Source organism: Muntiacus reevesi, chromosome 2, assembly GCF_963930625.1.
Source record: "Muntiacus reevesi chromosome 2, mMunRee1.1, whole genome shotgun sequence".
NCBI classification, from domain to species: Eukaryota; Metazoa; Chordata; class Mammalia; order Artiodactyla; family Cervidae; genus Muntiacus; species Muntiacus reevesi.
Genome location: NC_089250.1, coordinates 271,396,090 through 271,420,851, shown reverse-complemented (window position 1 = coordinate 271,420,851; position 24,762 = coordinate 271,396,090). Strand labels below are relative to the sequence as shown.

The window sequence follows — 24,762 nt, the reverse complement described above, 5'->3', positions numbered from 1 at the left end:
CAGAGGTGCGATCGTGGAGGGGATGAGGAATACGAGCGTGGAGAGAACGGAGGGGCGCGGACACCTGCGGACTTAGAGGCTCGGGGACATGAGGACGTCCGCTCTCACCACTCTAGAGAGGGAGAGTAAGAGGTGGGGACCTCGGGGAGGGGGCCGACCCCCGAGGACTTTGGGAAAAAAAGTTTGGGACGCCTCTCACCCCGGCAAGACCTTTCCCCCAGTTCCCGGCCACGCCCCCTTCCAGAAGCTCCTTTCCCTTCCCCCTCGGGTTCCGCCTCCCTCCCCCAGAGGCCGCTTCCCATTGGTCCGCGTCTGCTGGCGACTCTGCCTCTCGGCCTCCCGATTGGTCCTCTGTCGGGGCGGGGAGGCGGGCGCCGCCGCGGTTGGCTGGCTGGCGGCACGGGGCGCAGGCGCAGAGGAGGGCAGGGGGGCGGGGCGAGAGGTCAGGGAGGCGGAAGGTGAGTTCGGACCCGGCGGGTCGCCGCGGCGGGAAGATGGCGGAGCTGCGCGCGCTCGTGGCTGTCAAGAGGGTCATCGACTTCGCGGTGAAGGTGACCGGGCCCCCCCCTCCTCTCCCACCTCCCTGAACCCTGCGGTCGTGTACTTCCGGGGCCACGAGCGCCCACCGTATGAGGGTCTTCTGGTACCTCCCGTGTCTGCCGCTCTCCCAAACGTCAGAGTCACTTCTGAGAGCGGAGATCACCGAACGGAGAGGTTCTGAGGTTCCTGTCAGAACCCGTCCTGGCTCATTTAAACCCAGCCCTTCTGGGGTCATGACCCCGTCCCCCTTCCGCCAGTTTTATACTCAGTGTCTTGAGAACTGTGTGCGGGCCCAGTTACCGTCTCTGTTTCTTACCTGCTGGAAGAGCCGTGGCCTCTAACGCACGAAGAAACAGTCACAGAGAGGCCACTCGGCTGAGAAGGGGCTGAGCCGGGATTCCCAGCCAGGTCCCGCTGACTCCTTACCCCAGTTAGTGCCTTTGAACACGAGCCAGGATTTCACTCACTCGGCTGCGATGCACACTCAGAGGACTGTTAGGCACAGGCAATGTGCTATAATGGAAGTCCTCTGGGAACCCAGAAGCTATCCAGCCCCAGGGCGAGCGAGGAGGCTCTAGCTTGGAAGGGGAAAGGTTTGCTAAAGATGAAAACCAATCTGACAAGCTGATGGAAATGCTTACAGCCTCCACCAGACGGGGTGGAGGGCAGAGTCCCTGAGGACCGGGCATGTCCCCAGAGAAGCTGGTCTGGACAGAGGTAAATCAGACAGACGTCCTCAGACAAAAACCACTTTGTCTCAATAGTTGGCCTGAACCAGACTGAAGGAAGTGACTGTCCATCCACATCTGTCCCCACCTCCCTACCCCCGTCAGTACTCCTGAGTACACCTCTGTGTCCCCAGCATTGCCCAACAGAGGGCCTGGAAGCCTGTCCCCGCATGAAAACTTCAGTGATTGTTGACAGCTTATGTTAAGTGGGTCCTTGCTATGCACTAGGCAGCGTTCTTAGTTCTTGATGGAGATGAACTGATTCAGTCCTTTCATTACCATCTAGATATTACGAATCCCATTGGCCAGGTGAGGACACAGGCCCATGGAGGTTCTGTTGGTGGTTGGATCACCCGGCAGGGCAGCAGCAGTCAAGATCAAAAGGCAGCCAGGGCTGCCTCTCATTTCCACCTGACACCCATTTGGCCTAATGACAGCTCTGGCACCATGTGACAAGGGAGTTGCCTCCACCATTTGGGGGGCAAGCTTGTGTTAGGATCCTGCGACCCAATTCTCCCCACTCTGACTGCCCCTTTGGGCTCCCATAGCCTCCCTCAGCTAGTCCTAGTCCCTGGTCTGAGATGCCTGTCTCACCTATCAGACAGGCTCACATTTGACTCAGCTCTAGTCTCAGCTTGGGCTTTCCTGGTGGCTCAGATGGTGAAGAATCTGCCTGCAGTGCTAGAGACCTGGGTTCGATCCCTGAGTTGGGAGGATCCCCTGGAGAAGGGAATGGCTACCCACTCCAGTATTCTTGCCTGGAGAATTCCATGGACAAGAGAAGCCTGGCAGGCTACAGTCCATGGCGTTGCAAAGAATCGGACAAGACTGAGTGACTAATGTTTTCTTAGGTCCCAGCATTGCCCAGCACAGGACCTGACACATGGGTGTCTCTGGTGTTTGTGGTGAATGCGGAAGTGTGGATTCCTTCTTATATGAATTCCTGTCCTTTTTCCGAAGTGTTGGCGCTGCCCGCCCCTCCCACAGTGCCCCAGGGTGTCTCACTGGATGTGTTTGTTAATGTCCCTTATTCAGAAAAAAAGTGATTCAAACAGTGCCAACTCCCTAAGCACCCGGCCAAACCTGGGGCACCACCCCAGCCTCCTTCCTTCACCTCCACAGCCTGTCATTTCTCAGCCGGGTGCCTTCTGCCCTCTCCATCTCTCTGCCCTGCTCCCTCTTCTCCAGCGGTTCAGGCTTCCTCTTCTACCAGAACACTCAGTGTCATCTCCTCCCCAGTTCCCCAGCCTCTCCCCTCCAGTTCATCCCTTCCCAGGCTCGGAGTTGGAGGGGGCTTCCTACCCCCAGGGCTGACCCTGTGCCCCCACCATCATCCCATTTTTCCCCAACTCCCGGAGGACAAAGTCCCAGTCCCTCAGCCTGATGCTCAGGCCTCTGTGTGGTCCAGCCCTGGCCCCCTGGCCTTCCATCACCCCTCTTTGGTTCCTCCACAGCTCCAAGCTGCTCAGACTTTCCTGACAGACCAGACTGCTGCTTGCCTTGGGCCTTTGCCCCTGCTGTGCCTTCTGCCTGGGTGCCTTTCCAGCTCCACCCTCCCACCTCTGCTTCTTATCCCTCCCTTGTCCTGCCTAGTTCCCATCTCATCGATTGCAATAGGGCTAAAGAATTCTATGACGTCACCACCTCCCGGAAGCCCCCCTCCCTCACCGCCTCATCCCTTTAGGGTACTCTGATGTGTCCTTGGGCCCTCCCGCAGCCCCTTGGGCTTGGTCTCAGCCCTTCCCACACTGGATTAATTAAGATCCTCTGTTTGCCCAGATGTCCACCGCCCCCCCCCCCCAAGTATGACAGCTCTTTTTGGGGGGGGCGGTGGGGGGCATGTGCAAGGCCTGACCCAACTCTGTATTTCCAGCATCGCTTCCTCACTTGCGTCCAAACTCAACTCAGCATCACCTAGCCTCTGAGGCCTTCCGTGGTCACCTGCTTGGCCTCTCTGTGCCTCGGTTGCCCCCTCTAGCAAGTGGGGATGGCAGTGGCAGTAGCCAGCCTCCTGGGCTCTTTGGATGGTTAAACGAATTAAGGCTTATAAAGCCCTTGGAGGCTTGCCTGCCTGTTTCTGTTGAGGGTTAATTTGTTGCACCTTAAAGAGAAAGCCTGGAAGCTTCACTGAATCATCTCCCTCAGTTTATAAAAACATCTTTATTCAAAAAAAGAAGAGAAGATCATACTGAGTTTGCAGGCCAACCATTGTTTCCTGACTTAAGCAATTTAAGTAAGCAGTGTTTCTGAAGCCTGGAAACAACTCAAACTTCAAAGGTCTTCCCTGGAGATGAGCTGGCATGGGTCCCCGCTACCAGAGAGCTCACATCTCTTTCTCCCTGGGAGTCAGGAGTGCAGGGCTGGGCATCCTGCCAGGGCTGGAACAGGCTGGGGTGCTCCCTTGGCCCCCGCTGACTACCCCCAGTGAGGCCTTGTACTGATTAGGAGGGCCACTTTCCTGTTTGTAAAGGGGAAGCACCTATCTTGAATTTTGTTGATTTTTTTTTTTTTTTAAATGAAAGAAAGGGCTTTGGTGTTTTAGTTTCCATGCTATTTAGTAAGTGACTGATGAGCGGACAGGTGCCCTTGTGAGCAGGCTCTCATTTAGTCATCCGTCAAATACTTTTAATGTACCAACCATGTGCCAGGCACTATGCTAGGCCCAGGGGAAATAGTCATGACCAAAATGCACGTAAATTCCTGTCTTCGTGGAGTTGATTTTTGCTGGGGAGAAGACAGATCTGACATATGTCCTGTGGCAGGGGGTTGGGCATTGTGACGGAAAGAGACAGAGAAAGATGAGACAGGGAGAGTTGAGAGGGTTGCAGTTTGAGGAAGATGGCAAGGGAAGGCAGAAGGAGGTGAGGGATGGAGCCAAGGGCCTATCTGGGGAAATCCTGTGTGATCCACCCAGTGGAGGTTCTAGTAGGAAAAAAACAAAACAAAACATGGACTCAGTGCATGTTGTTTGCTCCATGGCTTTTTCTGTAAAGTGAATTGATTAAGTTCTAGAGTCTGTGCCCTATTGTTGGTGTCAAGATGACTTTTCCAAAACTGGGATAGGGTTGTTCTTTTTCTCTTTCTCCCCCTCTGCCTTTTAATGTTACCAGTCCCTGAGGCACAGGCAGACGGGGAGACCCCCTCCCCAAATCCCACACTCCCATCTCAGTTCTGTCCTGTGGATGGGAGGAACAGCCACACCTCCCCCACCCCCAGGCCCAGAGAAGCCAGTGCAGGGACACAATAAGAGAGAGAGTCCCAGTGTCCCCCCTGGGGCCATGCTGTCATGCGGGATCTGCTCTGTTCAAGGAAAAGAGAGAGGGAGGTCCTTAGCCAGGTTATGTAGGCTCCCAAGCCAAGCTCCTCTGGGCATCTCTGTCTCAGGCTGCAGCCCAGCTCAGTGTCCCCCACTCTGCACCCACTGGAAACCCAAGAGTCCTACTGGACTCTTCCCTCTCACCGCTCCCCCTCCCCGACCCTGGCACCCCGTCAGTTTCACCTCCAAAGACCTCCAGCCCATCCACTTCCCCATCACCACTGTCATGGCTGTCCAAACCAGAGTCATGGCTGATTTCAGTGACCGACAGCCACCTAGTCCCCACTTAACACTCTTGCCATTTTTCCAATTTTCTCCACCAAGGATCCAGAATGACCTTGTGCAAACTTAAGTTGGATGCACTCACGTCTTTATGCTGTTCTTTGGATCAAGGCCCGGCTCCCCGGTGGGGCCTGCTGGGCCCTGGACAGTCATATTCCTTTCCTGTTGTTGCTGTAACTAGTTACTGTAAACTTGTGTGACTCCCAACAACCCAGATTCCTTCTCTTCCATTTCTGGAGGTCAGATGTCTGCCATGAGTCTACTAGATTAAGTTCAAGGTGTCAGCAGGGCTGTGTGCCTTCCAGAGGCTCCAGGAGAGAATCTGTCTCTTGCCTTTGTGAGTGCCTGGAGGCCCCCTGCATCCCTTGGCTTGCGGCCCCTTTCTCTGTCTTCAGTCAGCAGCATAGCATTTTCAGTCTCTCTCCTGGACCCTGACATTCTCTCCCCTCCCTCTTTCACTTTTAAGGAACCTTGTGACTCATTTCGGCCCACCTGGATCATCCCAGGTAACCTCCTTCTCTCAGAATCCTGAACGTAAGCACTTTTGCATAAGTCCCTTTTACCACATAGGCGACAGTCACATGCAGGTGACATGCAGGCGACAATCACAGGTTCCAAGGGTTAGGATGTGGACATCTTGAGGATCACACCAGTCCAGCCCTTGCCAGCCCCTGCAACAGCACACTGCATTCCCCTTGCCATACCAGCTCCCTGGGACTCCTCAAACCCCAGGGCCTTTGCACATGCTCCCCCCACCCCTGACACTTTCCCACACACTTCACCTCCTCAATGCCAGTTCCCCTGAGGTTCAGCTCAACTGCCACTGCCTCAGGGAATCCTCCCCTGATAGCCTCCAACATCAGACTGGGTGGGGCTCCCCTCATCCTGTCTCACAGCTCCCTGACTCCTCCAGGATTCGTCAGGTGGTACCAAAGGAGACTAGAGTGCTTGGGGCCCAGGGCACTACCAACTGACCACGTGACTGTGGGACAGTTACTTCCATTCGGGGGCTTCCCTGGTGGCTTGGAGTAGAGAATCCACCTGCCAAACAGAAGACACAGGTTCAATCCCTAGATCGGGAGGATCCCCTGGAGAAGGAAACAGCAACCCACTCCAGTATTCTTGCCTGGAGAATCCCACGGACTAATGAGACTGTCAGGCTACAGGCCATAGAGTTGCAAAGAGTTGGACGGGACTGAAGCGACTTAGCACGCACGCAGGTGGTCCCCATCCAGCCTGGGTGGGGCTTGATGTCTCAGCCCCTGCCTTCTCACCTGCTTCCCGCTGACCCTGCCCCTTCCCCTCCTGGCTGAGCAGATCCGGGTGAAGCCTGACAAGACGGGTGTGGTCACGGATGGCGTGAAGCATTCCATGAACCCCTTCTGTGAGATTGCCGTGGAGGAGGCCGTGCGGCTCAAGGAGAAGAAGCTTGTGAAGGAGATCATTGCTGTCAGCTGTGGGCCTGTCCAGTGCCAGGTGCTTGGGGGCCTGGGGAGGGGTGGAGCCCCAAGTCCTGGGTCTGAGGGAGGAGGGGCTGGGGATCTGGACCCCTGGGTCTCAGGGAGGAGGGGGCTGGGGGCTGGACCCCTGGGTCTGAGGGAAAAGGGGGCTGGGAGTCTGCACTCCTGGGTCCCCCACAGGCTAGAAGCCCAGTCAAGCCTCTTCTTTGCCTGGCAGGAGACAATCCGCACTGCTCTGGCCATGGGTGCAGACCGGGGTATCCACGTGGAGGTGCCAGCTGCAGAAGCAAATCACCTGGGGCCCCTGCAGGTGGCTCGGGTCCTGGCCAAGCTGGCAGAGAAGGAGAAGGTGGACCTGGTGCTGCTGGGAAAGCAGGTAGGTGGCAGAATCATGATTCAAACTGACTGAGGCGAAAAAGCAAACTTATTAGTTCATGTAAGGAAGCTTCAGGCACAGTTTGATCCAGGTCCCATATGCTGTACACTCTGTAACTCTGACTTGGCTTTACTCTCTGTAGCTGCAGGCTCACATCCCAGCAGCCTGAGAACCCCAGCAGAAAGACTGGAACCTCTATCCCAAGGACTCCAGCAGAGCTTTCAGAGCTGACTCTTCATTGGTCCAGCTGGAGTCATGTGCCCATCCTTGAACTAATCACTGGAGTCGGAGATATGGTGTTCCCACTGGCCCAGATGCCATTCATGTGGTTCCTCTGTGCAACCAGAACCGGTGTGCCTAGAGCGACACCGCTGGAATATTTAGAGAAGGGGCAAAGACTTTGCATCAGGAATACCAGGGCCCCTTGTGTGCTCCTCAACAAGTGACTGCCTCTCTCGGGGCCTAAGTGAGGGGACAGGATCATTTTGGACCAGGAGTCAGCAAATTGGTCCATGGCCACCACTGATTTTATAAAGTTTTATTGAAATGCTACCACATTTGTTTATGTAGACACCTATTGCCTATGGCTGTTTGTGCTCTATAGGAGCAAAGCTGAGTGAGAGAGTTTATATTTTCTACTTGGCCTGTTATAGAAATGTCTGCCAGCCTTCTTTCCAAAACAAAAGCCCAAATGGTTCCTGAGAAACCCCATCATTGTACAATCTTCTCTCTTCTCCACTCAGGCCATCGATGATGACTGTAACCAGACAGGGCAGATGACAGCCGGATTTCTGGACTGGCCACAGGTGAGGCCAGAGTGGGGACCATCTGCTGAAGGCCTGGGGGTTCAGAACTCAGCCACCCCATCTCTGCCCTTCTGGAGGGAGGCAGGTGTGAAGCTGGACGCCTGCTCCAGTGGGCAGAAGTGGGGTCGACAGGCAAGACTCCAGGCCTCATCTGGGGCTTCACGTGCCCCTTCCCCATCCTGCTGCTCCTCAGCCACATCCAACTTAGCCCTGCCCCAGGGCCTTTGCACTTGCTGTTCCCTCAGCCTGGAACAGGGTTCTCTCAGATCACCTCAGGACTTTTCACTCACCTCCAGGTTTCTCCTCAGGTTTCACCTCTTCAGAGAGGCCTACCTTGCCCAGCATCTATGAAATATGCTCCCTCTCCAACCCCATGAATCCCATTCCCGCCTAATAGAAATGCAAATGACAGGAGTCATTTAAAATTTTTCACAGCCACATTCAAAAAGTAAAAGAGGCCAAATTTATTTCAATCTTATTTTATTTCACATAATATATCGAAAATATTATTTCAACATGTCACAGAGAAAAAATATTGGGTACTCTTTTGGTTTTTGGTATAAGGTTTTTGAAAATACAGTGTGTATTTTATATTTACAGAGTATTTCAATTCAGATGCTCAGTTTCTATCAGAAATATTTAGATTCCTAAAACTTATTATTGAAAAAGTAGATTCACATGCCCAAGTTGTTCCAAACAGGCTTAAATAACCATTAAATATCCTTATTTTCAGCGGCATTATTGAGATAAAACTGACCTGTACAATAAACTGCACATATATAAAGTGTTCAGTTAAGTGAACTTTGATACGTGTTATATGTATATTATACACCCGTGAAACCATCACCACAGTTATGATAATGGATCTTGCTTATTGGTTTTAAAATTTAAATTAACGAAATAAAATGAAAAATTCCATCCACACCTCAGTGGAACTAAACACATTTCACGTGTTCAGAAGCCACATGTGACCAGTGGCCACTGTGTGTTTACTTGGTTACTGGTGGTCTTCACTGCAGGATAAATGCCCCCAAAGTCAGAACCTTATTGGTTGTGTTCATGGTGTATCTCCAAGAGCAGGTTCATGGGACATTCTGGGTGAGACCTGAAAGATTTGTCCAGTGAATAAGTGACACAATAGAGAGAACAGATTGGTTAGACAGAGGGTGTGGGTCACATCTGGAAATGGTGATTCAGGACCAAAGGACCCAAGAGCCTTGGGCCAGGGGGTGGGTGCTTTGTGAAGAAGGTGGGGCCCCAGAGGATGTTTTGAGGATCAAGGTACACATGAGGTTCTGTTGTCAAGAGGTCTCAAAGGAGCTCTTGGGACAGAAAAATGGGTAAATGAGACCATGACACGAGCCTTGAACCAGCCTGGACATGTTTTTGAGCCTCTCTCTGCCTCAGTTTTCCTCATCTGTAAAGTGGGATAATAGCATTTACCTCGTAGAGTCCCTAAGACGATCTGAGGACTTAATACATTTCAATCACTTGGAACAGTGTCCCATACTCAACACATGTTCATTGTCATTAAGAAAGGGAGATCCAGTGGGTAGGTTTAGGATATTAGGAACTGTGCCATGGGTCCCAAGAAAGACACCCTGCCCTGGATTTTTGAGATCCCTCTCTGTGGCTTCCTTAGTTAACCTCCCCTGTGTTCCCCCACGCTGTCTCTCCCTAGGGCACATTCGCGTCCCAGGTGACACTGGAAGGGGACAAGATCAAAGTGGAGCGGGAGATTGATGGAGGCCTGGAGACTCTGCGCCTGAAGTTGCCTGCTGTGGTGACCGCTGACCTGCGGCTCAATGAGCCCCGCTATGCAACGTTGCCCAATATCATGGTAAGTACTTGGCAGAGGGGCCACTGCGGGGCTGGGAAGGGGTGGGTGCTGCAGGCCCCATGCCTTCCTGGTGGTCAGGTGGGAGGAGAGAAGACCCAAGGGACATCTCCTCCAAAGGAAGGGGCCACCTGGTGAGTCTGGCTGACAGAGGGTTCACTGAATCATTTCTGCCAATAGTGAGAGTTCCAGGAGAGGGTGGTGTTTTGGTGAACAGGGCAGGTTTTCTGGTCACCTCAGCCAACAGAAAGGATTCACTGGACAATAGGAAGGGTTACCCATCATTCCAACATATGGGAAAAGTTCATTGTGTAATCTGAGCCAATTAGATCATCTTGGTTCATCAGGGAGGGTTCCGCTGGTAATCATTACCAACAGGAAAGAATCATTTAGGCCATCATAACTAACTAGGAAGAGTTCATGGGATCTCTTGGCAAACATGATGAGTTCACTGTTCATCTAGATTCTAGAATGGGTTCATTCTGTCATCTCAGCCAATAGGAAGAGTTCTGTGTATCATCTCAGCCAATAGGGAGGGTTTAGTGTGTCATCTCAGCCTATAGGAAGAACATCGTGGGCCATGTCAGCCAATAGGGTGCGTTCAATGAAGCATCTCAGCCAATAGGGAGAGTTCATTGTGTTTTCTCAGCCAAACTGGAGAATTTAGCATGTCATTTCAAGTAATAGGGAGCATTCAGTTTGTCATCTATCCAACAAGGAAGGTTCATTGAGTCATCATAGCCAATAGGTGAATTCAGTGAGTTATCTCAGCCAATAGGAAGGTATTAATGTGTCATCCCAGCCAATAGGGAGGGTTCAGTGAATCATCTCAGCCAATAGGATTTTAATGTGTCATCCCAGCCAATAGGGAGTTTTTAGTGGGTCATTTCATCTAACAGGGAGGGTTCACTGAGTCATCTCAGCCAGCAAGGAGAGTGTAATTCGTCATCTTGGCCAAAGGTCCATTGAGTTATTATTGCCAGAGGATGACTTTTCCAGCCCTTTCCAGCCTTCCCACAGTGGTTGACTAAAGGGGGGCTTCCACAATAGGAGGGCTGGATAGGAGGGCTCCTCAGGGCATCCCAGCCAGCAGGAATTGTCCACACCAAGTGTGGCCCTGTGCCGTGGCCAGTGGGCAGATCCAGAAGGGTTCGGCCAGTGAGAGTGGTTCTGCAGGTGTGGCACCTATGGAAAGGGGCCGCAAGAGGGTGGGCAGGGGCTGGGGCAGCCCTGTGAAACCGTGGCCTCCCGAGTACAGAAAGCCAAGAAGAAGAAGATCGAGGTGATCAAGGCAGGGGACCTGGGCGTGGACCTGACCTCCAAGATCTCCGTGATTAGCGTGGAAGACCCGCCCCAGCGCACAGCCGGCGTCAAAGTGGAGACCACAGAGGACCTGGTGGCCAAACTGAAGGAGATTGGGCGCATCTGAGCCCCTTCCCTGGAACCCAGCAATAAAACCATGACTCTTCCTACGTCTGTCTCTATTAACTCATTCCCCAGGAATCCATTCATTCATTCAGTGAACATTTACTCAAGTCTCCCATGTGCCAGGTCCTGTGCTGGGCGACACTGGGGACCCAGGTGAGTCATATCAGGTCCTTGCCTGTGAGAAACTTCCGTGTTGAAGGAGGGACAGACATGGTGCCTGGCCTTTGCTGAGACTTGGGACACAAGAGGGAGTGAGGCTGGAAGCTCTGGTCCTGAGTGGGCAGACAGATAAGCAACAGATAATCCAAACCTAGGGTGGGATGAAGAGCTGCATCCTGGAGTCAGAGACCGTGATTTTAGAGCCTCACTCCCATACTTAACAGTTGTGAGATTTTGAGTGAGTTCCTTCCTGTCTCTGATGTTCAGTTTCCTCATGTGGACCATCGAAACAGGAAGAGCTTGGTATGGTGGTTAAGGGCCTGGTTAACCCAGGTTCAGCTCCCAGCCTGGCCAGTCCCTGGCTCTGGGAGAACCTTTGGCAGGCTCCTATTCTCTGAGCCTGAGCTTCTTGCTCCATTAAGTGGAGCCAGTAATGACACCTGTTTTCTGCTTGTTTGTCACGGCATAAGATGCATGCTAAGTCACTTTAGTATTGTCTGACTCTTTGCAACCCCATGGACTGTAGCCTGCCAGGCTCCTCTGTCCATGGGATTTCCCAGGCAAGAATACTAGAGTGGGTTACCATGCCCTCCTCCAGGGGATCTCGACCCAGGGATTGAACCCAGGTTTCCTGCATTGCAGGCAGATTCTTTGCCACTGAGACACCAGGGAAACCCATCACAGCGTAAAAAACCTCTCTAAAACTTGATGGCATAATTAGTTTTACCTACAATTACTTTGCTCGTAAATCTGAAGTTTGGGCAGGGTTTGGCAGGGACAGCTTGCCTCTTCTCCACGCAGCATCTCTTTGGATGGCTCTAATGGGAAGTCCAAGATGCCCCAGTCACATGCCTGGCAAGCTGGCTGGGGCTGTTGACTTGAGCTGGCTGTTGGCCAGGGGCCATGGTACCTCTCCATGGGGGTGATTGAGCTTCCTCTCAGCATGGCAGCTGGCTCCCAAGAGGGAGTGCCCCACAGTACAGACAGTGGACAGTGCCAGTCTCTCAAGGCCTAGATACAGAAACACGCAGGGCCGCTTGTGCTGTACCCTCTTGGTCCAGCAGTCCCAGAGCCCACCCAGATCCAAGGAAACGGGGCATAGGCCCTATTTCTTAATAGAAGAAGTGTGGCATTTGTTGCCATTTTAAAGCTACAAAACCTACCCCATGGGATTTTGAAGGGTTAATTACAATAGCACCTTCAGAACCATACCTGACGTGCAGAAAATGCTCACTCTGTATTATGACCATTATTATCATTAGCATAGGGTGGTGGGGGAAGCTCCCAGGAGGAGTGAGCAGCCTGACCGTCACAGACTAAGCTCTTCCCCCTGCCTGGGCATCCTCCAGCAGGTCCTTGACATCTCCGAGCCACAGTATCCTGGTTCGTAAACATTCAGTTCATAGAGCGTTTAGAAGGGGCTCTGGCCGATAATGCCTGAGAAGCATTTTGCATGGTACCCGACCCATGATAAGTGGGTAATTATTATTTTGGTTCCTAATAAGGTGAGACTTGAAGGACAAGTTGTGGTTTAGCTAGGTGGGAGGGGGTGGGGGAGTGAGCCAGAACATTCCAGGCAGAGGAAACTGTCCGGGCCAAGGCTGGGAGGGGAGAGATGGGCTGAAGAATGGTAAGGTGTTCAAAGAGTAAGTGCTGCAGGGGAAAAGGAGTGGGTGGCTCTAAGTGATGCAGGACCTGGATGTTCGGATGAGGAACTTGGTTGTCTTCCCAGGGCAGGTGCTGGGGAGCCATGCGAGGGCTGTGAGGGTTGGCTGGGGTGGGAGCAGCTCTGGGGTTAGAAAGACTCGAGGACCATCTGGGGATCCACAGGCTGGAGGGAGGCTAGGCAAGGGGGCAGAGGAAGAAGTCAGGGCCTGTGCTGGGGTCATGCCAATAGAAAGAGAAGAAGGGATGGAGCAGAGAGATTCAGGGGACCAAGGGGGTGGTATGGGATCTGGAGATTGACAGAAGTGAGGGCAAGAGGGGCCGGAGGAAGGCTTCCAGCATCCCTCTAGAAGGTGGAGCTGATTGGAGATGGAGAATCCTGGAGGGTGGGGTTAGAGGAAAGATCCTAAGTTTAGTGGGACAGAGGGTGTGTGAAGGTCTAGGGGTCAAGGAGACACAGCTCTGGGTCTCAGGAGATTTGATTGGGTGGAAGACAGCCACTTGAAACGCCCCTGAGGGCAAAAAGGGACGATGGAGAGCAGAGGAGGAGCAGGATCAGACGAGTATTTGAGGCCTGGCAGGACAGAGTGGACCAGAGGCCAGAAGGCTGCAGAGGAAGAAGACCACAGCCATTGGGGGTGGGGGGGCCTCTCTGAAAGGGCATCTTACCCTCCTCCAGGCAGTCTTCCTGACTTCGCCTCTCCTGCCCCTCTCCACAAGCTTGTGTCCCCCCCCCCCCCCTGGCTCCCCAGGCAAGTGGGGAGTGCAGGGGTCAGGTTAGGCACCCGCCCCGAGATCGGACCAGCTGATGAGGACAAATAGGGTGGAGTCGGTGGCTCAGCCACCAGATCCGGGTGGGGGATCCTGGCACCTCCCACTACATCTTTCTTTCTTCCCCGCCCAGGAAGCTACCAGTCCTGTCAGACTTGTCCAGCCCCAGAGGGATCAGTGCAGGCCCTAGGTCTTGCTCCAGTATCCTCGTGGGTGCGACCAGCACCATGGACACCTCACGGGCTCTGCTACTCCTCCTGCTTCTGGGTAAGCCCCCGACTCAGCCGATTCCCCACCTGCTCCCTTTTCTGCAGCCCAGCAACACCCTCCCCTCCTCTCCTTTGCAGCCTCCGGAGTAGAGGTCCTCGCCTTCCAAGCCTCTTCTGAAATTCAGAGAACCAGTCTCTCCTCGGACCCAGAAAGCTCTTCCCAGGGCCCGGGTGCGAAAGTTCCCTCCACCCATCCCCCCAGCTGGAAATTCCCAGATCAGACGGCAGGCTCAAAAGTCTCCACAGATACCCCGCTTTCCAAATGGTCTCCCAAGGGGCTAAATTTGAACAATTCCTTCGGGTCCGATATTTCTGCTGAGAGGAAAAATCTGAATCTGGAACCCTTCTCTGGAATGCCCAGTTCCAGTGTATCTCCTGACACCTTGGGTTCACAAGTTGCTACCCCAAGCTGGGAGCCTTCCTTGTCTGTTAGGACCCTAGCTTCCAGTATTTCTGCTCACGTCCCTGATTCTAAAGTCTCTGTGGAGGCCTCAGCTTCAAAATACTCCCCTAAGGATGGGGATCTTGAGTTCTCTGCCCAGAGCCTGGGTTCCAAAGTGTCCTCAGAGGCCCATGCGGGGACAAGCTTCCCCCTGCAGGCGGGGGAGCCTCTTGCGGTCTTGGTGGGGACCACCATCCAACTCCGGCTGGTTCCAGTCCCCAGCCCTGGCCCCCCACCCCCTCTGGTAGTTTGGCGCCGAGGTTCCAAGGTGTTAGCAGCGGGGGGCCTGGGGCCAGGGGCCCCTCTGACTAGCCTGGACCCCGCTTACCAAGACCGCCTACAATTTGACCAGACTCAAGGGCGCCTGGAGCTCACCTCTGCTCAGCTGAAAGATGCTGGGGTCTACACAGCAGAGGTCATCCGGGCCGGGGTCCCCCGGCAGATCCGGGAGTTCACGGTGGGTGTGTATGGTAAGTGGGCTCTGAGGTTCGAAGAACTGACCGCGGGGCCTGCTGGTGGGCAGGGTGCTGCTGTTCTGCGGATGTGTCCTGCCCAAGAGGACACAGACAAGGGAGAGGACTCCTGGGTCGGGAAGAGGCAGAAGAGGAGCTGGGGGTCAAGGCCGATGCTTGAGGGAAGTTGGACCTGGGGACCAAAATTCCTGGGGACGCTGATTCCTGAGTCCCAGAGAGGAGAGAGTTGGAGACTCAGTCTGTGAGAAAGGAGAGAAAAGATTCAGTCTGTGAGAAAGGGATTAAGAGGAGGGCTAAGACCGAGACGCGGCTGGGCCAGGTCCTGGGTGTGAGGGGTGGCAGGGACTGGGTCTCAGACCCAAGGGCCGCAGGGACTGAGAGCCTAGTCCTGAGCCCGTGACCCCGCCCCCAGAGCCCACGCCCGAGCTATCCATGCAGCCCGAGGCTCCGGAGACCCAGGAGGGAGCAGCGGAGCTCCGGCTGCGCTGCATGGGGTGGCGGCCGGGTCGCGGGGAGCTGAGCTGGATGCGGGACGGACGCGCCCTGGGTATAGTGGAGTCTGTGGGAGCCGAGCCACCGCGGATCCGCGCAGAGGGCGACCAGCTTCTCATCGCGCGTCCGATGCGCAGCGACCACGCCCGGTACACCTGCCGCGTCCACAGCCCCTTCGGCCACTCGGAGGCCTCGGCCGACGTCAGTGTTTTCTGTGAGTGGGGGGACGCCTCGGGTCGGGGACACGGATCTGAGGGCTCAGGCTCCTGGAGTCCCTAGGCAGGATGTCCGGCCTTTGGAAATCCTGGGGCGGCCCCAGATGACCCCGACCTTCGCGGTTTCAACCCCCTTCCTCTGCCTAGATGGCCCGGATCTGCCGGTCATCACTGTCTCCTCGAACCGTGATGCCAATCCCGCCCTGTTTGTCACCGCGGGCAGCAACGTGACCCTGAGCTGCACCGCCGCCTCGCGGCCACCGGCCGACATCACCTGGAGTCTGGCCGACCCCGCCGAGGCGGCCGTGCCCGCCGGCCCGCGCCTCCTGCTGCCCGCTGTCCGGCCCGGCCACGCCGGCGCCTACGCCTGTATTGCCACGAACCCGCGCACCGGCAGCCGCCGGCGCTCTCTGCTCAACCTCACCGTGGCTGGTGAGCGATGCAGGGCAGGATACAGGGGCGGGGCCATCTAGGAGGGGCGGGGATGCCTGGGAGAAGGGGCGGTACCAGAGAGGGCTGGGATTCCTGGAGGGGGCGGGGCCAGCGGGGAGGGGCGGAGATCTCTGTAGAGGAACAGGGATGCCCAGGAGAAGGCGAGGAGCAAGGATGGCCAGTGGCTGTCCACTTAGCCCCGGAGTTGCCAGAAAGCGAGAGGAGTTTGCACGAGAATGGGTGGGGTCAGTGCCTACAGGGCGGGGTCAGATGAAGAAGAGGAGTGAAGGGGCTGGGGGCGGGGTGGGGAACGGGAACAGAGCCAACTGACCCCTTGATCTCTCTCTTTCCTCCACAGATCTGCCCCCTGGGTCCCCTCAGTGCTCCGTCGAAGGGGGTCCTGGGGATCGCAGCCTCCGCTTCCGCTGCTCGTGGCCAGGTGGGGTCCCTGCCGCCTCTCTGAGGTTCCAGGGTCTCCCCGAAGGCGTCCGGGAGGGACTGGCGTCCTCAGTGCTCCAGGCAGTGGTCCCCGCCCACCCCCGGCTCAGCGGCGTGCCCGTCACCTGCCTTGCTCGCCACCTGGTGACCACGCGCACGTGCACTGTCACCCCGGGTGAGAGCCCGTGGGATTTCCTTACTGTTTCCCCCGAGGAGGAGGGGCTACTGCTTTGCTCCGTTAGGACCCGAGGAAGGGGGATTTCCAGTTTTTAACCCTACAGATGTTTGGAGGTTTTCTCTATACCTCAAACAGGGGCCGGTCCAAAATTTCTTTCCTGGACCCACCAAGAGAACTGACACGTTCCCAAGATCTTCCTCTTGTGGCTAAGGTGCCCTATTAGATTCACCAAAGGGCACAGGATGCCGCCTTTGACTTTCTTGCTCGGGTTTCTTCCGCCTGCAGAGGCCCCCCGAGAGGTCCTGCTTCATCCGATCGTGGAGGAGACACAGTCTGGGGAGGCAGAGGTAGCGCTGCTGGCGTCTGGCTGTCCCCCACCTTCCCGAGCATCCTGGGCCCGGGAAGGGCGGCCCCTAGCCCCAGGAGGCGGGGGACGCCTGCGGCTCACCGAGGACGGGCGGAGACTTCTCATCGGCAACTTCAGCCTGGACCGGGACCTGGGAAATTACTCCGTGTTGTGTAGTGGGGCGCTGGGTGCTGGGGGCGACAAGGTCACCCTCACTGGTGAGTCCCATTTTCTCCCAGAACCTCTCTTCTCCCAAACTGGCTGGGATTCCAGCCAGTTCCTCCCTCACACCTAGGGCTCCAGACCCCAGCCCCTCCTCCCTTAGACACAGAGATCTTGGTCCTGGGCCTCCTCCAACCCCAGACCCTAGGACTCCCACCCCCCAGATCCCTGATCTCTCACGGAATCCTGGACCCCAGTCAGTTCTTTCAGGGAACGCTCAGACCCTTGCTCCCTCAGACCCAAGAGTCCAGGCCCCCAATCTCTTCCTTTCTTAGATCCAGGAGTTGGGGTCTCCAGACCCTCTACTCCTAGGCCTTAGGAGTCCAGGTCTGTGACCCCGTTCCTTTCCCTCTTGGACCAGTGAATCCAGCTTCCACCTTGACCCCCCGTTCCACCTCCCCCACCCCCAGGACCGTCCATCTCCTCGTGGAGGCTGCAGAGAACCCGGGATGCAGTGGTGCTGACTTGGGATGTGGAACGCGGGGCCCTGATCAGCCGTTTCCGGATCCAGGCACAGGTGGAGGGCCCTGACCCCAGCAGAGCCATCGCCTCCAAGGACTGGGTCTCCTTGCTCATCCTGGGGCCTCGGGAGCGGTCAGCTGTGGTGCCCCTCCCTCTTCAGAACCCTAGGACCTGGGTCTTTCGTATCCTGCCCACCCTGGGAGGCCAGCCAGGGACACCCTCCCAAAGCCAGGTCTACCAGGCCGGTGAGTTGGAGCCTTTCTCCTGGACTTCCTCCTCTCAAGTCTCTTTAGTTGGATCTTCCTTCTTTCTCTGCGTTAGTTTCCTGGGGTTGCCGTAATTAGATGTCTTGAACTGTGTGACTGGAAACAACAGAAATGTATTCTCTGCCAACTCTGGAAGCCAGGAGTCTGTGCAGGGTCACACTGCCTCTGAGATTGTTGAGTTGTTGTTTTTTTTTTTCCTGTACTGTGTGATCCTTGTGGTGCATGGGCTTCTCTTGTGGAACCTGGGCTCTAGAGCGTGTGTGCTTTTCTTTAGTTGTGACCCACGGGGCTTAGCTGCCTGTGGCATGTCCCCTGACCAGGGACCGAACCGTGCGTCCCGTCTGAATAAGGCAGATTCTTTTTTTTAATTAATTGTTAAATTTTTACTGCGCTGGGGCTTCATGGCAGCCCACAGGCTTAGTTGTCCCAAAGCACATTGTATCTTAGTTCCCCAATGAGGGAGCGAACCCACATTCCCTGCATTGGAAGGTGAATTCTTAACCTCAGGACCCCCAGGGAAGTCCCTGCCTCTAGATTCTGGGAAGAATCCTCGCTTGCCTCCTTCTAGTTTCTGATAAAGCGAAAGTGAAAGTAGCTCAGTCATGTCTGACTCTTTGCGACCCCATGGACTGAATTCTCCAGGCCAGAATACTGGAGTGGGTTCCTTTCTCCAGGCAATCTTCCCAACCCAGGGATCAAACCCAGGTCTCCTGTATTGCAGGCGGATTCTTTACCAGCTGAGCCACCAGGGCAGCCCTCTGTCTTCTGATAGTGACCATCAGTCCTTGGCATTACTCCAGCCTTTGCTTCCAGCCTCCCACAGTCTCCCCCTTCTCCCTGTATGTGTCTCTGTCTTCCTGTAAGGACACAAGTCATATCCAATGTGCACCCACACTCATGATCTCATGTGGACTTGACTGGTTGAATTGTGCCTCCCCATGCAAAAGATACAGTAGCCCCTTTATCCTCGATTTTGATTTCTGAGGTTTCAGTTACCAGGGATCAGCTGTGGTTTGAAAATATTCAATGGAAAATCTCAGAAATAAACGATTCATAAGTTTTAAATTGCATGCCTGAGTAGCATGGTGAGATCTCATGCCGTCCACTCCATCTCGCCTGGGAAGTGAGTCATCTCTTTGTTCAGCATATCCTGTCTGTTAGTTACTTTGAAACTGTCTCAGTTGTCAGATCAACTGTCATAGTATGTCAGGGCTTGTGTTCAAGAAACGCTTATTTCACTTATTAATGACCCCAAAGGGCCAGAGTAGTGATGCTGGGAAAATGTAGATACGGAGGTTTTGATGCTATCCATGACTTCAGGCATCCACTGAGGGCCTTGGAATGTATCCCCTGCAGATAAAGTGGCAGGGGGACCTACTGTATTCTGACATCCTGACCCTCAATATGTGTGAATGTGACCTTATTTGGAAATGAAGTCTTTGCGTATCGTCTTGATTACATCTGCAAAGACTGTATTTCCAAGTAAAGTCACATTCACAGGTATACTGTATCTTTTGGGGGAGGAGACAATTAGTAACACTCTCCAACTTCCTTTTAAAATTTTTTATGTATTTAGTTAGCTGCATCGGTCTTAGTTTTGACACACAGGATCTTCATTGTGTTAGGCAGGATCTCTCATAGCAGTGCAGACTCTCTAGCTGTGAAGCGCGCAGGTTTCAGTAGTTGCGAATACTCCCAGCTTCTAAAGTACTGGATGCGTCCATCCTTAGCTCTCTTCTCCACCTATATTTCTCACCAGTGTGGCCTTTCCATTCTCACTGACTAAATATCATCAATACTCAGATGACTCTCAAATGTCTGATCCTCCAGCCCAGACCGCTGAACTCCAGACTTGAAAAGCCACCTCCCTACTTGACATCTTCACTTTGAATGTCCATCTGACATTTCAGACTTTACATGTCCAAAACAGACCTCTTGATGTTTCCCCAAACTATACCCTGCCCACTCCCCTCCTGTCAACTCTCCAGTCTTCCTATCCTGGAAAATGGCCCCACTCACATGCTGACATCACCTCTAACATCCCAAATATCTCAAGAGTTCCATCATTTCCTTCCTAAATGCTTTTTTTTTTTTTTTTTAAGTTTTAAATTTTTGAGAGACTTCCCTGGTGGTCCAGTGGCTAAGGCTCTATGCTCCCAATGCAGGAGGCCTGGGGTTCGATCCCTGGTCAGGGAAGTAGATCCCACATGCTGCAACTAAGACCCAACACAGTCAAAGAAATAAATAAAAACAAATATATTTTAAATAACTAACTAACTAAATAAATTTTTAACTTTTCAAACTATGAAAGTATGATAATACTTTCCAGGAGACTTGGAAAATACAGAATAAAGTTACACGTAGTTCAACTATATATTGCAGTTATTTTTTAAGTAGATAAGATATTTAGCTAGAGTTTTAACATCACACTCAAAAATTAATAGAATGTATAGACAGAAAAGTAGATGAATATAGCAGATCTGAAGAGCACTATGAGCCAATCCAACATAATTAAAATTTACACAATTTTCACACAAGAGCAGGGTACAAGTTCTGTTCCAAAATGCTTTCTTAATCATCTACTTCTTTCCATCTTCACTTCTACAGTCTGGTCAGACACCACAGTCCTCTCTTGCCTTGACTGCAGTAGCCATTTTTCTGGTCTCTTTATGCCCCCTCTTGCCCTTCTACAGTCCATCCTCCAAGTACAAGTCAAAGTTATGCAAATCAGACCACATTGCTGCTGCCTTGCTTGAAAGCCTTTCATGCCCAGGTTCTAGCCCCTCTTAATCCCTCTAACCTCAACCCTTACCTCTTCCACCTTCATTCCATATCCTCCACCCACCCTGGCCTTCACTGAACACAGAAAACTCTTTCCTGCTTCTGAGTCTTTGCATATTCTGTTCCCTCTGCTGGGAACACCCTTGTCCCCCTGTTTAGCATGCTTGGCTCCCTATTCCCCAGGTCTCTGCTAAAATGTTACTTCCTCGAGGCCCTTCCCTCACCAGCTTTTCTAAATGTCACCTCTCCTTCCGTTATTTCTATCATTTGTTGCTGTTCAGTGACTAAGTTGTGTCTGACGAAACAGCATGGACTGCAGCATGCCAGACTCCCATCCTTCACTATCCCCAGGAGTTTGCTCAAGTTCATGTCCACTGTATTAGTTGATGTCATCCATCCATCTCATCCTCTGCCACCCCATTCTTTTGCCTTCAATCTTTTCCAGCATCAGGGTCTTTCCTGAAGAGTAGGCTCTTTGCATCAGGTGGCCACAGTATTAGCACTGCAGCTTCAGTAGCAGTCCTTTCATGAATATTCAGGGTTGATTTCCTTTAGGATTGACTGGTTTGACCTCCTTGAAGTGCAAGGACTCTCAGAGTCTTCTCCAGCACAATTTGGAAGCATCAGTCCTTTGGCACTCAGCCTTCTTTCTGGTCCAACTCTCACATCTGTACATGACTGCTAGAAAAACCATAGCTTTGACTGTAGGGACCTTTGCCAGCAAAGTGATGCGTCTGCTTTTGCTCCTGAAAGCAGGGACATCAAAAGCAAATTTCTATCATAGCACATTTATTTTTTCTTCTGAACACAATCTGTAATTATGTTATCTATTTGCACATTCATTTCTGATTTCCTTCCTAATATTAATATTAACCCACAGGACAGCGGGTATCTTGGTTTGCTCACCAATGGATCTTCACCACCTGACAGAATGCCAGCCACATCACAGTCATTCAGGAAATGTTTAATGAACTGAGGGTGTGGGGGTCTCAGATTCCTGGGTTCTGACGAGCGGAGGGTTGAGGTAGAAGGCTCAGGAAACAGGTCCAACTTTGGTTCCTGTTCTCCCTATTCCCTTTCTCTTGGTTTCTTCTAGGTTCCACCCTGGGCCCTGGGGCCATCGCTGGCATCGTTCTGGGGTCCCTACTAGGCCTGGCGCTCCTGGCAGCTCTTCTTCTCTTGTGCATCTGCTGTCTGTGCCGCTTTCGAAGTAAGTGGGGAACCCACCCCTGGAAAGAGTCCCACTGGTTCAGCCTCTGAACCAATCAGCAGTTACCTCATCCAATCCACCTTCCATCCAGCCTCCTTTGCCATTGACTGAATGGGCATGTGGGTACAGTCAATCAAGTGTTCCTATTTCTCTTCCTCATCCCTTTCCCAGGAGAGGCCTATAAGAAAAAGAAGCAACCCTGCACGTGGACCCCTGTAGCCCCCCAACCGGAAAAGAAGGTGCAGAGCGTGACCCCAGTACAGACCCCACAGCCTCTGCCCCTCAAAGTACCGCTGGAGAACCCTAGCCCAATCAGGGCTCACCTAGTGAGTATGGGTGCCCCAGGGTCCTGGAATAGGGGTGGAAATTTTTGTGTTTTAGTCAGACAGAGGAGATAGTCAGATTCTCTTCCTCCAGCTTTTTTTTGTTGGTTCAGAAAGTTGATAAATTTTCCCCCTCTTTTTTTTTTTTTCTTTTTTTTTTTGATACATAGAAGCTGGACAGGACTTTCCATCCTATGTATATATATGCATGAAATTCCAATTTCTCCAAAACGCCTTCATTCATTTCCATAAAAATTGGGAAAACTTCCATTTTCTCTCTGAAGTGGGACAGAACATCTCTTCCCCATAAAATTTGAGTTGTTGTATGCCTTATCTCTCCCAAGGGTGACTAGACCTTTTTTCCCCCTTGCAAATGGAGGGAACTCAGTTAATTTTGGAATGGTGTCAGCTAGCGCTGGGAAAGGGTGAGTTATGGTCACATCCAGGGTAACTCTTGTGGTCATCCCCTGTCCCTCTTCTCTCTTCTAGGCCACCGGCATGCCTCCAGGTGGGGGCCCCAAAACCGTTCGGGCGGCCACACAGGTGTGAGCAGAGATGTGACTTGCTCTGTGCAGGACTTGGGGGGCGGGACTTCCTATTTCGCCTCCGTAGCAGTCAGGGACTTCCTGTCCCGCTGTGATTGACGGTTGGACCTGGAAAGTGGGACTTCCCGTCTCCCTCTCTCAGCGCCCAAGAAGACTCTCCCTGTATTTATTCAACTAAGGAGATGGGACGCCAGGGCTGGGAGAGACTCCTGCTAACCGAACAGTGTGGTTTGTACAGCCTTCAAGTGGGCAAGGGTCTGTGGCGGCGGGCAGGGCGTGCTGCGGCTGGGAGCTGGAGAGGGTGCCCTGCCTCATTCTCTGGAAAGGTCTTCCTATATCGATGTTTGCCTCCTCCAGGCTACGCCCCATCCAGCTCCCAGAATCTTCATCTTAAATCAGATCACATACCTCTTCTCTTTAAACCCTTCTAGAGCTGCCCATTGCCCTTCAATATTGTTCAAGCTCCTCATTGTGACCTTTGAAGCCTTGTGGTTTGGCCTCTGTTGGCCTCTCTATCCTCTCCTTACAGAAATTTCACCCCTGCTTTTCTTCATCATACTTTAGTTTGCCTCCAGGCTTTGTTTCTAGAGTTTACTGCACCTAGAGCAGGATTCTTTGCTCTGCATCATTAATATTTCGAGTGTAAAGGGAACTATTACCATCTTAGAGGACCCTTCTCTAACCCATAACCCTAACTTGCCTTGGCTATGAATTGGGTGCTGGAGGCTCTGAACCTCCTGCTTCTTGTATGTAAATATGTAATTACTTGTTTAACCTCCAACTTCCTTTCTAAACTGAGAGTTCCACAAAGGTAGAGACTGTGTCGTTATCAGCAGCACTTAACACAGAGTTTGGCACAAAAACATCCATAAGTATTTGTCATCTGATCAAATGTCTGGGGCCAGTGAAGTTCAGGGCTTGCTGCTACTCTCCCCAGCAGGATGACTTCTTTTTCCAATTGAGTTTCTCACTGGAAATGTAAGGAAAGCTTCAGTGAAGATTATTTTGGCTATAAGTAATAAAGTAAATGATGGCAAGAAATATGGAGGTAGGTAGTTTCAGTGATAAGTAGTTTCTTCAGTACTACTTCAGTAGTAAGTAGTTTCGACAACTTAGTGATACCATCAAGTATCTGGGTTCTTTGTGTCCTTCTGCTTTGCCACCTTCAGTTGGTTGGCATATTGTCTCAAGTTACAAGATGGCTGCTGCAGCTCCAGGCATCACATCTTCACACAACTGTATCTAATGACAAAAGGAAGGGAGCAGGGTTCCTTTCCTCACATGAATGAGGGAAAATTTTCCTGGAAGCCTGATAGCAAACTTCCCTTAAGTCTCATTGACCAAAAGCTGGCTATATCACTGTGACGGAGGCTGGGAAACAAAATATCTCAGTCTGTGTCATGGAAGGTGGGCAGAGATGAAACTGTAAACAAATAATTAAAGCATAGGCAACTGTCTATCTCGGGAGGAAAGGATGTGAGCCGTTCTGGCTAAATTTGGGTGTGAAAGAGGCCTTTGGAAAACAGAGACCTTGGATCTTTTTAGAAAAGTGATGGCTGGAGTCTCTGGAACCTCTACATCTCATCTGTCAATGAGAATTTTCATTTCCTTTGTAATCACTAGAAATTGAAAACCTAACATGAGTTGGTTTAAACATACATGGAACTTTATTGCTTATGTAAGTGAAGGTAGTCATCAGGTAAGTTTTGATCCAGTTGCTCAAATGATGTCATCATGGACTCAGTTTCTCTAGTCTTTCCACTCTGCATTCCATGGTGTTTCTATCACTCAGGCTCCATGTATTGTCTTCCCCACCAGTGCTATCCCCATAGACCCAAGATCTCTCCATGCGATGGAGAATAGACATCCTGCAGATCTTGACTTCTTACCATTGAGCCACATTATCCTAACAGAAGAGCAGCTCTTCCTGGGAAATCCACACTGCTCTGGTGTTCATTCTCTCATTAGTCTGGCTGGGCCTTGTGCCCACCTCTGAACCAGTCACAGTGGGAAACGGGCTATGCCGAGTAGCTTCAGCCAATCAGGGGCCACATCTGTAAATAGGTCAATTCCAAATCTACCAAAGAGAAAGGGGAGGGCAGAAGTGACGCTGGGGAGGCACCACCAATGACCAGGAGTCTGCGCTCCACTCAGCCATATGCTTACTGACGTTGACACTGGCAGGCGGAGACTTTGGAAAAAGGCGTTTATTGGTGTGGCGGTCTCAATACTCCCCATGAATCGGAACACACGGCCCCCAGGGCCCCCCCGCCCCCCTCCCTGGCACCCCTCCCCCTCCC

General features: G+C 52.6%; 2 protein-coding genes across 2 annotated transcripts; both read left to right on the top strand.

The window, feature by feature from the left end:
- The first annotated feature begins 426 nt into the window (after positions 1 to 426).
- Positions 427 to 10,817, top strand: ETFB (electron transfer flavoprotein subunit beta). The gene is made up of 6 exons (XM_065926544.1): positions 427 to 551; positions 6,184 to 6,342; positions 6,544 to 6,702; positions 7,446 to 7,508; positions 9,190 to 9,348; positions 10,604 to 10,817. The coding sequence occupies exons 1-6, from the start codon at positions 495 to 497 to the stop codon at positions 10,772 to 10,774; spliced, it is 768 nt and encodes a 255-aa protein (XP_065782616.1). The 5' UTR covers positions 427 to 494; the 3' UTR covers positions 10,775 to 10,817.
- Positions 10,802 to 24,666, top strand: VSIG10L (V-set and immunoglobulin domain containing 10 like). Its single transcript, XM_065926542.1, has 11 exons — positions 10,802 to 10,926; positions 13,502 to 13,635; positions 13,716 to 14,549; positions 14,965 to 15,258; positions 15,407 to 15,691; positions 16,050 to 16,304; positions 16,593 to 16,871; positions 17,286 to 17,582; positions 21,481 to 21,594; positions 21,766 to 21,920; positions 22,407 to 24,666. The coding sequence occupies exons 1-11, from the start codon at positions 10,805 to 10,807 to the stop codon at positions 22,464 to 22,466; spliced, it is 2,829 nt and encodes a 942-aa protein (XP_065782614.1). The 5' UTR covers positions 10,802 to 10,804; the 3' UTR covers positions 22,467 to 24,666.
- The last annotated feature ends 96 nt before the right edge of the window (positions 24,667 to 24,762 follow it).

What these genes read in the sequence shown, in the direction of transcription:
- ETFB (XM_065926544.1), top strand. Translation starts at nt 495, where the DNA reads ATGGCGGAGCTGCGCGCGCTCGTGGCTGTCAAGAGGGTCATCGACTTC. An exon ending in TCATCGACTTCGCGGTGAAG is followed by an intron (nt 552 to 6,183) that starts GTGACCGGGCCC and finishes CTGGCTGAGCAG; the next exon opens with ATCCGGGTGAAGCCTGACAA. An exon ending in GATTTCTGGACTGGCCACAG is followed by an intron (nt 7,509 to 9,189) that starts GTGAGGCCAGAG and finishes GTCTCTCCCTAG; the next exon opens with GGCACATTCGCGTCCCAGGT.
- VSIG10L (XM_065926542.1), top strand. Translation starts at nt 10,805, where the DNA reads ATGACTCTTCCTACGTCTGTCTCTATTAACTCATTCCCCAGGAATCCA. An exon ending in GCTACTCCTCCTGCTTCTGG is followed by an intron (nt 13,636 to 13,715) that starts GTAAGCCCCCGA and finishes TCTCCTTTGCAG; the next exon opens with CCTCCGGAGTAGAGGTCCTC. An exon ending in GGCCGACGTCAGTGTTTTCT is followed by an intron (nt 15,259 to 15,406) that starts GTGAGTGGGGGG and finishes TCCTCTGCCTAG; the next exon opens with ATGGCCCGGATCTGCCGGTC.